Here is a 12,131-nt window from a genome sequence, read left to right on the forward strand (position 1 = left end):
TCCATGGATGCTTTCCCAGAAAATGGATGGGCCATCAGCATACCATTATGGGATGTTCTCTGTCCTGTTTGGAGCCCCTTGGGAGTATCCAGAGGGAAGTCTCTCTCACCTGCTTTCTCTCCTCTGCCTGACTCAGGAGGAAACCTTCGGCCAGGGCCACCGCCTGGGAACTGGTCTCCGCTCCACATTCCCTCACCCAGCTCTCCATCTCCAGGGGAAGGACAGCCAGGAACTGCTCCAAGATCACCAGGTCCAGCATCTCAGCTTTCGTGTGCCTTTCTGGCTTCAGCCACTGATGGTCAAGGTGGTAGAGTCGGCTGCAAGCCTCTCGGGGTCCTTTGGCCTCCTGGCAGCAGAACTGCCTCAACTGCTGGCTCTGCACCTCTGAGCAGAGGGTGTCCTCCTCACCCAGGATCTTCTGCACTGGGTTTTCCCAGAATCCCCCACTGCTCCCAGTTTGGCTGGCATGGCCTCTTCCTGCTTCAGGGCCAGCTGAATCTTGCTCATCCATTTGTGCTCTCAGGAAGCCTTTGAGAGATCGGAAGGAACCCTTTAGTCTTCTGCCAAGTTCTGCCCTTATAAATGAGAAGCTGTAGCAAATCCTACAAAGCAAATACATTGTTCTGTTACAAATTTTTTGGGACAGGAAAAGAAATATTTCCCTGAGCAAGCGTGGATGAGTCTTGCTGGGAACCAGGGCTGGACTGCACCGCATCCCAGACCATGAGCTATCTTTTTGAAAAGAAAGAGGAGGAAGAGGAGGAGAAATAAATCTCTAGCCTCCTAGCCACGCAAAATGTGGAGGCAACTGAAGGGATTTCTGGGAGATTAATCAACATGGTTTCTGCTGCCTTCCAGTCAATGCATGAAGTCAGAACCGACTGACAAGGGAGTCATTTGTGGGTCTAGTGGGGTCCTCACCCGGGGGTCCTCAGGAGTTGCTCCCCCCTCCCCTGCTTCTGTCTCCTTTTCTTGCCCTTGGACTCTCTGCCGCTCTCCAGACAGACTCCTGGGGTGGGGTCCCTGAATGCCAGGTATGTATCTGACCAATCCCCTGAGGTCCAAGTGGGCAGGGCCAAAAACATCTCCCTTGAAATTTAGGCGGGTAATTTATTATTATTATTCCACTAGATAGCTTCACACACACACAGAGCCATTGATGCCAAGGTCCCTGCAGGTTCAGTGAGTAGCTGCGCCCATTTCCGGCTGCTTTGCCAGCAACAATCCCTTTGGGACAGAGAGGACGTGGTCCTGGGATGCCATGCTCTGGGTGCGAGGGGATTGCTGCAGTGGCCTCCGTGGGGAGCTGCCCTTGGAGACGACTGGGAAACTGGTCCGCAATGCAGCAGCCAGACTATGGGCTGGGATCCCTCTCTTTATTCCTGGCCTTTCCTGGGGAGGGGGGGGGCTAGTCCACCTCCTCGTCCAGCTTTGGAATACCATTTGCACACGTTTCCTCTGTTGTGCAATGAGGCTGAGCGATGTCACACAAAGTTAAAGTCCCAGGGACTCCTTTGTTTAAAGAAGGGAGATTTCGTGGGAGTCAGGGATCCTCTGATCTCCAGGAAGGAGAGCGTGGCAGGCCTGGCCCCTCCCTGGCAGGACCCTCTCCTCCCTGACTTGGGGTCCCCCCCCTGCAGGAGCAGATCAGGCTCCCCAAGCACCCTCCCCTGCTGCAGCCCTGGGACCCCCCCCCGTCTCCCCACTGCACCCTCTGGGGGGAGAGAGCGGAGACTCACCAGATCCCAGGAGGGGACAGCGAGGCAGCCCTTGCAGGAGAGACCCCAAAGCAAGGAAAGGACTGGGAAGGGAGTGGCCTTGGCTCTGGAGGACCTGCCCCCCCCCCCCGTGCTTCCTGGCCTCTCTAGGAAGGCAGCTCACTTCCCTTTAACCCTTGCCAAGCCGAGTCCCTCCGGCTCAGCCCTCTCTCGCTTGGCAGAACCTCAGATTCTTTTTATTTCTTATGGATTAAGGGGGCAGCTGCCCCCCTGGCTACGCCCATGCCCAGATATCCTTTGGGGGTGAGGCTCTTGGCTGGACTCTGAGCATCTCCCTCCCTTGGCCAGAAACCAGAGGAAGAGCTTGCAGGGAAAAGGGCTTTGCAGGAGGCAAGGAAGCTCCTCCTAGAATTCAGGAGTGGAGAGATAGGAGGGGATCCCAGGGTCATCTAGTCCAACCCCCAGCAATGCAGGAATCTCAGCTAAAGCATCCATGGCAGATGGCCCTCCGATCTCTGCTTAGAAACCTCCACGGAAGGAGAGTCCACCACCTCCCAAGGGAGACCTTTCCCCTGCCCAACTGCTCTTAGATGTCCCTCAAGGCAGCGGGTCCTGAGTTCTAGCCCTGCTGAAACAATCGCACTGGCTACCAAGGAGGAACCAAGCAAATTTCAAAATAAATTAATCCTATTCTCATCATAAATGAGTAATACTTTCTCATGCATGCTTTTTAGGCTAATAAAAAAGTATGCCATTTCCCTTTCCAGAAATGATTAATTGCTAATTCAATGGACTGAAAATGGATTGTTGTTATTTTTATGTCTAGGGAAGCTTTTAATATTTGATGGACTATTGTATTTTATTATTTTGTTGGAAGTCGCCCAGAGTGGCGGGGGAAACCCATGGGTATAAATATATAATAGAGAAGCAAGATCTGTTTGGGTGTTGATGCTGTGAGCCCCTCCGTCCTACACGCAGGTTGTGTATACGAGTAAATAAAACTAGATATCATAAAGACAACACAGTCTCCACTGATTTTCGTTCCAAGGAAACCGAAGATGGGGAAGCGCCTGGGACCCCTGGAATCTCAAACCTCAAGAGACTGGGGTAGTTTGCAAATACAAACACACACACAATAATTTGTGCCTGTGTTCCTAATAGATAACTAAGTGAGAAGAGCATGTCATGTGCTTCAGCAACAGCCCTCCTGGAAATAAGGAAATGCAACCCCCATTGCTGGTCGACTCAAAAAAGCAACAAGGGAATCTGCTCTGGTGTCCCATGAGGTCTGTGCGGCCCTTAAGTAAGAGGAGCCACTTTTAATAACTGAATTAAAGAAATTTTAACATAATCAAACATTCAAATTACATTTTACAATTTTAATTAACACCCCGCCCCCATGCGACTTCCCCCAACTTCCCTTCCTGGTTTATAACACCTCTGTTTCTTTTGCTTATAAATTTGTATTCCTTATATATTAAAATGAAGGTTATAACATTTGTCTATTCTTCTCATTTTTACCTCATAATTGCATTTTCTGTTTGTATTTGTCCATTGTAAGTGTATCACTCAAATCCTGCCAGTGAGTTCGTTTCTATGCATTGTTTCTGTATATACATCTTAAAAGGTTGCCAATCTTTTAAAAAGTCATTATTGTCCTTATCTTTAAGTCTCTCAGTTAGCTTCGCCATTTCAGCGTATTCCATCAACGTTTCTTGCCAGTGTTCTTTCGCTGGTATTTCGTCACTTTTCCATCTTTGAGCTAGTAAAATTCCGGCCGCTGTTGTCACATACATGAAGGGATTTTCCTTATCTTTTGGTAAATCCTTCCCTAAAATACCTAATAAAAATGCTTCTGATCTTTTAACAAATGTTATCTTAAAACATTTTTTCATTTCATTATAGATCATCTCCCAATAGGTGGAGCCAGGTGGGCCCAGGTCCAGGTGAGGGGGGGTTGCCATGGTGACAAGGACCACAGACTTGCAGGCGGCCATTTTGGGTTAGCAGTGAGGCGAGTGGAGGAGAGAGCAGTTGGTGGCAGTTGACGGAGGACAAGGCGAGGCAATCAGTGGATTCTTGTTTTCTCAGTTTCTTATTTCGCTTCCTATTTCATTTATTACTTGTTTTTCTCTTCCTGAAGATGTGCCACAGGCTTTCTTCATCCAGCAATGGTGAGTATTGGAGGAAACAAGAGTAGGGAGAGCATAGCTGTCAACGTTTCCCTTTTTTTAAGGGAAATTCCCTTATTCCGAACAGGATTCCTTGCAAGAAAAGGGAAAAGTTGACAGCTATGAGGGAGAGGATCCCAAAGACCTCATCCCCGCTGCCGGGACTCTCAATTGCGAGGAACTGACAGCCTGACTTTTGCTGGAGCCAGAGCAAGATTTCTTGCTCCAGGTGATGCAGAGCTGCCAGGCAGCTGCCCTGAGACACCTCTATAATAATAATAATAATAATTTTTATTTATATCCCGCCCTCCCCAGCCGAAGCCGGGCTCAGGGCAGCTAACAACAATAAAACAGCACAACAGTACAACACAACGCAGCACTCTAAAACCATTCATTGTAAAATTAATTAATTCAGGCCACTGGCAACCATTGGGCCAGAGCTCTGGAAAGATTGCCAATGGAGGGAGTCAGGCTGTGCCCTGGCCAAAGGCTCTGTCTTGCAGGCCCTGTGGAAAGATGTCAAGTCCCGCTCATGTCTCTTGTGACAGAGTGTTCCACCAGAATGGAGCTGCAGGCGAAAAAGCCCTGGCTCTAGTTGAGGCCAGCCTAACCTCTCTGTGGCCTGGGACCTTCAGAATGTTTTTATCTGAAGACCGTAAGTTCCTCTGTGGGACATACCAGGAGAGGCGGTCCCGTAGGTACGAGGGTCCTAGGCCGTATAGGGCTTTAAAGGTTAAAACCAGCACCTTAAACCTGATCCTGTACTCCACCGGGAGCCAGTGCAGCTGGTATAGCACCGGGTGAATGTGATCTCGCAGCGAGGACCCCGTAAGGAGTCTCGCCGCGGCATTCTGCACCCGCTGGAGTTTCTGGGTCAGTCTCTTTTTTAATAATTTTTATTAACAAACCAATCAAATCACATTAATTCCAAATTATACCAATACATAATAAACTCCAAATATTTCCAAATATTTAGCTGAATTTTAAATTTTTGTTGGGGGTACCCATGCTTCAAGCTCAGAAAGCTCTCATATTTCTGCTGCTTTGATGTTCACAGTTCTATCTTTCCATCTCTTTGTTATTATCCTTTACAAATTGTCTTCCAATCTTCTTGTTGTTATCGTTTTTTGTCCCCCCCCCTTTCTTTATAACCTCTGAGAGTCTCCACAAGCGAGTTGAAACAAACATTGTTGTAGTCCTGTGTGGATTTTAACATTAATCCAAAGGTCCTGTTCGAACGGCAGACGCCATTTCAGCATTTCCTGTAAAATACAGTCTAAGCGTCTGCTCATTAACTTTCCCAGACCTGTTGCTCCAACATCAGTCTTTTCAGGGGAGTTCTTGCCAGAACAAACATAGAATTCAGATATAATAGCAAAGCCGTGGCTTCCTCCCCCTTTTGACCGTAAATCCTGCAAAAAAGCCTGTCTCAGTTCCTTTCCAGATCTTCCACAAAACAAAGCCTCTGGTTAATAATTCATTTCCACACAGTTTATTATTCCATCTGGTTTGCTATCGGTCGTGCGACGGTTCTTCTTAGGGAGGGGTTGTTAGGTAAATCACACAGAGAAAAAAAGAAAAGTTTCCCCCCTCCTTTGCGCTCCATTTCACATACCGACATAGCTGTGCTTCTTTGATGTAGTCTTCTTTTGATGTAGTTTTCTGTTCAATCCAACCCGTCACTCAGCTTATCAGAGGTCGATTCAATTAGCAATCAATACTCCCTTTCTTTCGCTTGAAGCATGTGCATTTACTCTTCTCCAATTGTTTATCTTGAGTCATGCAACTAGGGTCGCGATCAGAAGCAGCGTCTGGGAGAGCCAAAAACTCACACAAGGGCTTTCCGTCCAGTGCCCTCACCCCCTCCTTCTTTCAAACTCAAGGGTGATTTATAGGCATCCGCGGACAAGGCAGCGTTTTCCCATTCTCCCTGGGAAAAGCCAGGAGGCTAATTACTCCCATATTAGCCTCTTAATTACCTCGTGTGAGCCAGAGAGATGGTATTGTTGGCCATCTTCCAATGTGCCCCTAGCGCCGCCCCCCCCCCCCCGTTTCTGGGTCAGTCTCAAGGGCAGCCCCACGCAGAGCGAGTTACAATAATCCAGTCTGGAGGTGACCGTCACGTGGATCACAGTGGCTAGGTCAGGGCGAGAGAGGTAAGGAGCCAACTGCTTAGCTTGGTGGAGATGAAAAATGCCGCCTTTGTTATAGCTGTAATCTGCGCCTCCATGGAGAGGGAGGTATCGAAGATTACACCCACCCTTCAGGTGTCCAAGCACCCGACAGCAGAGGCCGTTCTGGGGAGGGACCCCCATGGAGAGGTGGGGGAGGGAGGGGAGGGGCTTTGGGGAGGACCCTGCCGGCTTAGGGCATGGGGTTGCCAATTCCATAAAGGAGCTGACTTTTGTTGTCAACAAAAATTGCCCTTTTCCCTTGTGGGATATCCAAGAGCCCATATAGAGTCTTTGCATAGGTTCCCTATTGGTAGGAGAAGATAACAGAGGCCATCCAGAGAATATTGAGAAGCAAAGCAGCTCGCAATCCTGACTTTATTGAACTGTTGCAACAGGGTGCTCCCCTCACACACAGGAAAGGAGGACCCAGAATCAAGGTGTGTCCGCCCTTATATAGACATTTTAAATTGCTCACCTTGGAGTCAAAGACCACTCCCAGAAACATCATACATACATCACAGAAGGGGTGTAACATAAGACCACCCCTACATCACAGAAAAGGCGGTCTAAAACAGAAATTTGAATGTTGTTTTTCTCCTGTCGTTGTTTATCTCCTGTCTGGCAGGTTACTTGACTGGATTGCCTGGGGAGCCTGGCCAGTCTTTTGTAGTGATAAATACTTAGTTCCTGGGCCAGGTCACAGGCTCACACCCTACTCATATCTTAAATGTGTCCTTAAGACAGGATTTGTGAGGAAAGAGACAATGGGGAGGTTTCCCACTTTGACCTTGCAGAGAAAACATTTGCTCAGCTTAGGAGTCAAAATGGTTCCAGGTCGGTCTTCCTGTGCTGATCTATGTACATGCTTGGTTGGTACGCTTATGAACATTACCATATATCTAAGACCTCAAAATTCCTATCACACTTTCCTCCTCTGCTCTCTTCCAGGACATCTTGGGGCACTTGGAGTGCTTCAGGGATCAATCCCTGAGCCTGGCCCTGGCCTTGGAGGCCCTCCTCCAGCTGAGGTGAATGGGGTCTTTGGGATGGACAGGGTGGGGGGCAGAACTCCAGGGGGAGCTCTGGGTGGGGAAGAGCAAGCAGGAAGGAGAAGGGGACAAGGGAGACTCTCAAGAGGCAGCGTCTAACCCTCTCCCCTTCATCTCTGCAGCATCATGAGACCCCAATTTCTTTTCTTCTTGTTTAATTGTTTTATTCACATAATGTACATTCTTTACAACAAAGCACTTCAGATCCAGAATAAAATCATTTATAACAAAACCTTAAGCCTCCTGTTTTCATTTACACTGATCTTCTCTCCAACACCTTTCTTGCTGTTTCTTCCCTTGTTTTCATTCCTTATTTTAAATCTCCTCAATCCTGTACAATCTTTAACAATTTCAGTTTCAATTAATACCTTCATCTCCCTCCCCCTAAACCCGATGCATGGGAGACTTGGAGGAGGCAGCGTCTAACCCTCTCCCCTTCATCTCTGCAGCAACATGAGGCCCCAATTTCAGCTGCGATATGGGAAGTGTGATCCTGCACAGGACCATGGAGGCAGTTCTTGGGGGTGCAGAAAAGGATGGCGACAGAGAGGTATGTCCGATCTAACCGGAAGAGTCCGCGACCAGAAGGAGGAGGAACACCACGAAGAATGGAAGAAATTTAATGATTATTTAGCTAAATTTGTTAAGCTAAAATAATTGAAAATAGCTTCCAGATACTTAATGGGCTTAGGATTGTATTTATGTTAACTGATAAAATATTATGTCTAATACAAGAAGGAGAAGACTTAAAGATGTTAATGTTTAATTTAAAGGGTATTAAAATTGGGATTTAGAAAACCGTTATAAGGATATGCAATGAAATTAAACTAAGGGGAAACGAGGAAGTCGTTTTACAAAGTAAATAACTGTTATTTTCAATAAGGTTATGATTTATGTTTGTTATGTTTTGTTTGTTTTGTGGTTTTGTTTGTTGTTGATATTATAAAAACTAATAAAATTTTTGTTTAAAAAAATAAATAAAGACACTCACAGGACTGGAATAAAACTCATAACGTTTATTGTAAACATTTGGTTAGACCACAAGATGTAATGCTGTAATAAGGAATGCATGTCTAAAGTATAATACAAAAATTTATTAAGGAAATATAGACATTTATAGAATGTATATATAGTAATCACGCTTAAGTAAGAGCAATGTAGAGAAGCCAGAAGGGGGGTGGAGGGAAGTTAATTCGGATAAGATATAGATTTAAAGGAGAATAATATTATTATTGTGTTTACGACATTTGGAAAAAAATAATAAAAATTATTGGGGGGGGGGGAGAGAACAGAAATTGGCCCTTGTGGGCTGCCCCCCAACTTGCTCAGTGCTCAGGCCCTTGAGCCTGCCCTCCTCTCTAAAGCCAGCCGGCCGATGGACGCTTCAGGCCAGCCCAAAGTGGAGCAGCAGCCTTTTCCAAGCGTGGTAAGGTACCCCTGCCCGTACGGGCCAGTCTTGCCAGACTCTGGGGTTGTGCGCCCATCTCACTCAAGAGGCCGAGGGCGAGCGCTGTCCGGAGACACTTCCGGGTCACGTGGCCAGCGTGACAAAGCTGCATCTGGCGAGCCAGCACAGCACACGGAAACACCGTTTACCTTCCCGCCAGTAAGCGGTCCCTATTTATCTACTTGCACCCGGGGGTGCTTTCGAACTGCTAGGTTGGCAGGCGCTGGGACCGAATGACGGGAGCGCACCGCGCTGCGGGGATTTGAACCGCCGACCTTTCGATCGGCAGGTCCTAGGCGCTGAGGCTTTTACCCACAGCGCCGCCCACGTCCCAGCTTCCAAGCGTGGAGAAAGAGTTTATTCTCCACAGCAGAGGCAGCGAGGCAGGAAGGAATGAGTCTGTGTAGCGTAGTTTAGTTCTGTTTGCAGGATGAAGGACGTGGCCAGGCATCTGGGGGTGGGGCTTTCTTTGTCTTGATCCACGACTTTTCTTTTACAGTGGTACCTCGGGTTAAGAACTTAATTCATTCCAGAGGTCCGTTCTTAACCTGAAACTGTTTTTAACCTGAGGTACCACTTTAGCTAATGGGGCCTCCCGCTTCCTGAGCACGATTTCTGTTCTCATCCTGAAGCAAAGTTCTTAACCTGAGGTACTATTTCTGGGTTAGCGGAGTCTGTAATCTGAAACATCTGTAACCTGAGGTACCACTGTATTAGCGTTTTCTCCCAGAAACAGCAGCTCTGGTGTCTGTGCAAATGAGGGATTTCGGATCCTATATTAATCCTGCCCTGTAATTGTTTTGGAAATGTTTTCCCTCTTGTCGAAGTAAATGCAGATTTTAGGATGCCATATGTCATCTGCCATTGTTACAACTGATTGTGGGGTATTTTTATTATTATTAAAAAACCCTTATTTTTCAGCACTTCTTAGGTAAAAGTAAAGGGACCCCTGACCATTAGGTCCAGTTGTGGCCGATTCTGGGGTCATGTGGCCAGCATGACTAAGCCGCTTCTGGCGAACCAGAGCAGCGCACGGAAACACCGTTTACCTTCCCGCCAGAGTGGTACCTATTTATCTACTAGCACTTCATGCTTTCGAACTGCTAAGTTGGCAGGAGCAGGGACCAAGCAACAGGAGCTCACCCCGTCACGGGGATTCGAACTGCCAACCTTCTGATCGGCAAGTCCTAGGCTCTGTGGTTTAATCCACAGCACCACCCGCGTCCCACTTCAGCACTTCTTAGACCCCCCGTATTGCAGACCCACCTTGTGACCCCTTATATTACAAACGCAGGGACAGGAAGCAGAGACTGGCAGAATCGCTAGAACTTTAGTAACTTTCCTTTAGGCCAATGCGGAAACTCCAAATGGTGACCCTGCTCTGGGAAGATGTTCCTGTCTGCTTCATAGGCAGGGTGGGGTTGGCCCAAGACCAAAACTTGCAGCCTTCATGGTTCAGGAGTGCCAGGGACTCCGTGGTGGGGGCAGTGGGGGCCGCTTTGGCCCAGACTGGCCCCTGACTCTGAGACACTCTTTCCTCCCGCAGGACCTTCAAGGCTGCGCCCTTGGGGAAAGTACCGGCCAGCAACATTTCTGAACTGCTGGCCTTTGCGCAGAGATTCCCCTACCTCAGAATAAGTAGCTCTCCTTCCTGTATTCATTTCTTTGGTTGCTTCCATCACTCCCGACAACTTTCAACACAGATGATGCAGTATGTGTCCCTGGGTGGCATGATGAGGCCAGAGGCTTTTCCTGCTCCCTTTCCTGATGCTGCCCTTCCACCTCTGCCCAGGAGGCTGTGGTGCCCAGGGAGGTCCTCTGGGGCAAGGGATTGGGTCCAAACCAGAGGGAGGCCCATCCTTCCTGGCTTGGGGCTGCTTCTGTGCTCTCTTGCAGCCATCCAAGGTGGGTTTTGTGGTGTCATCTGACCCAGATTTATCTTTTCTCTTCAGAACATAATACAGGTGAAACTCGGAAAATTAGAATATCGTGGAAAAGTTCATTTATTTTAATAATTCAACTTAAAAGGTGAAACTAATATATGAGATAGACTTATGACCGGCAAAGCGAGATATGTCAAGCCTTTATTTGTTATAATTGAGATGATCATGGCGTACAGCTGATGAAAACCCCAAATTAAAAATCTCAGAAAATTAGAATATTAAATGAAATCAACAAAACAAGGATTGCACATAGAGCAATATTGGACCTCTGAGAAGTAGAAGCATGCATACGTACTCAGTACTTGGTTTGGGCCCCTTTTGCATCAATTACTGCCTCAATGCAGCGTGGCATGGATGCTATCAGCCTGTGGCACTGCTGAGGTGTTATGGAAGACCAGGATGCTTCAATAGCAGCCTTCAGCTCTTCTGCATTGCTCGGTCTCATGTCTCTCATCTTTCTCTTGGCAATGTCCCAAAGATTCTCTATGGGGTTCAGGTCAGGAGAGTTTGCTGGCCAATCAAGCACAGTAATCCCATGGGCATTGAACCAGGTTTTGGTACTTTTGGCAGTGTGGGCAGGTGCCAAAGTCCTGCTGGAAAATGAAGTCAGCATCCCCATAAAGCTTGTCTGTGGAAGGAAGCATGAAGTGCTCCAAAATCTCCTGGTAGATGGCTGCGTTGGCCCTGGACTTAATGAAGCACAGTGGACGAACACCAGCTGATGACATGGCTCCCCAAATCAACACAGACTGTGGAAACTTCACTCCGGACTTCAAGCATCTGGCATTGTGTGCCTCCCCATTCTTCCTCCAGACTCTGGGTCCTTGGTTTCCAAATGAGATGCAAAAGCTGCTCTCATCAGAAAATAGATTTGGGGAGCCATGCCACAGCAGAAAGTGCGCTATTTGTTCACACCCATCATGCTAGAACCCAACCCTTGGTCATCCAATGAAGCTGAATGCCAGACAAAAAAGCTGTCACACAACACACAGTTAAACTAGGCAGGCCTCTTCTTATGTCAATTGCAACGCGTGCACACAAATAAAATTGGTTTCTCTCTCCCCGCAGCCCAACTGCTGCCAAGTTTTTGGCTTGTCTGGAATGCTGAACAACAGCACTCCTGTTAGGGACTAAGAGGGGACATACCGTAGTTTTCGCTCTATAGGACGCACATTTTCCCCTCCAAAAATTAAGGGGAAATGTGTGTGCGTCCTATAGAGCGAATGCAGGCTGCGCGGCTAAGCCCAAAGCCAGAACAGGGAGACGGAGCGATTCGCAGCGCTCCATCTCACTGTTCTAGCTTGGGGTTAGCTGCGCAAAGCCTCCTGTCTTGCAGAGTCTGTGCGTCAGTGTGCTTACAAGAGAAGCCCCAGCTCTGCCATCCTGTCTCCACTGACAAGGTCATCCATTAAGCGTCACAGACTCATAAAGGAGAGAGCTGTTGTTTATACAGCTGGGTTCCTGTTACACATTTGCTCAAGTGGTTACGTTAATGGTTTTTAGCTAATGCATCCTTGGGGGAGGAAAAATGGGGATTTTGGGGCCCGTTTCAGACTGACTACACATTCAGGTTTTAGATTTGGGAAACCCATTCCTTCATTACCTTTTTATATAACCCTGGCTGCCCTG

The 12,131-nt window shown here is 47.7% G+C and overlaps 1 protein-coding gene across 4 annotated transcripts in view; it reads right to left on the reverse strand.

Annotated features, from left to right (window-relative positions):
* The window catches only part of LOC128412208 (zinc finger protein 850-like), a 264,328-nt gene that overhangs the window by 83,237 nt on the left and 168,960 nt on the right, over positions 1-12,131 (reverse strand). For 2 of the 4 annotated variants that reach the window (XM_053385081.1, XM_053385083.1), the window contains exons 1-2: positions 1,740-1,796; positions 110-602 (exon numbers count right to left, since the gene is read on the reverse strand). The exons of the other annotated variants lie outside the window; for them this stretch is intronic. In XM_053385081.1, the coding sequence (XP_053241056.1) occupies positions 110-511 (402 nt within the window). In that variant the 5' untranslated portion in view covers positions 512-602; positions 1,740-1,796. Of the gene's footprint in view, positions 1-109; positions 603-1,739; positions 1,797-12,131 lie in introns of those variants that run through there. 4 annotated transcript variants of the gene reach the window in all.

This window comes from Podarcis raffonei, chromosome 4 (assembly GCF_027172205.1).
Source record: "Podarcis raffonei isolate rPodRaf1 chromosome 4, rPodRaf1.pri, whole genome shotgun sequence".
Classification (NCBI taxonomy): domain Eukaryota; kingdom Metazoa; phylum Chordata; class Lepidosauria; order Squamata; family Lacertidae; genus Podarcis; species Podarcis raffonei.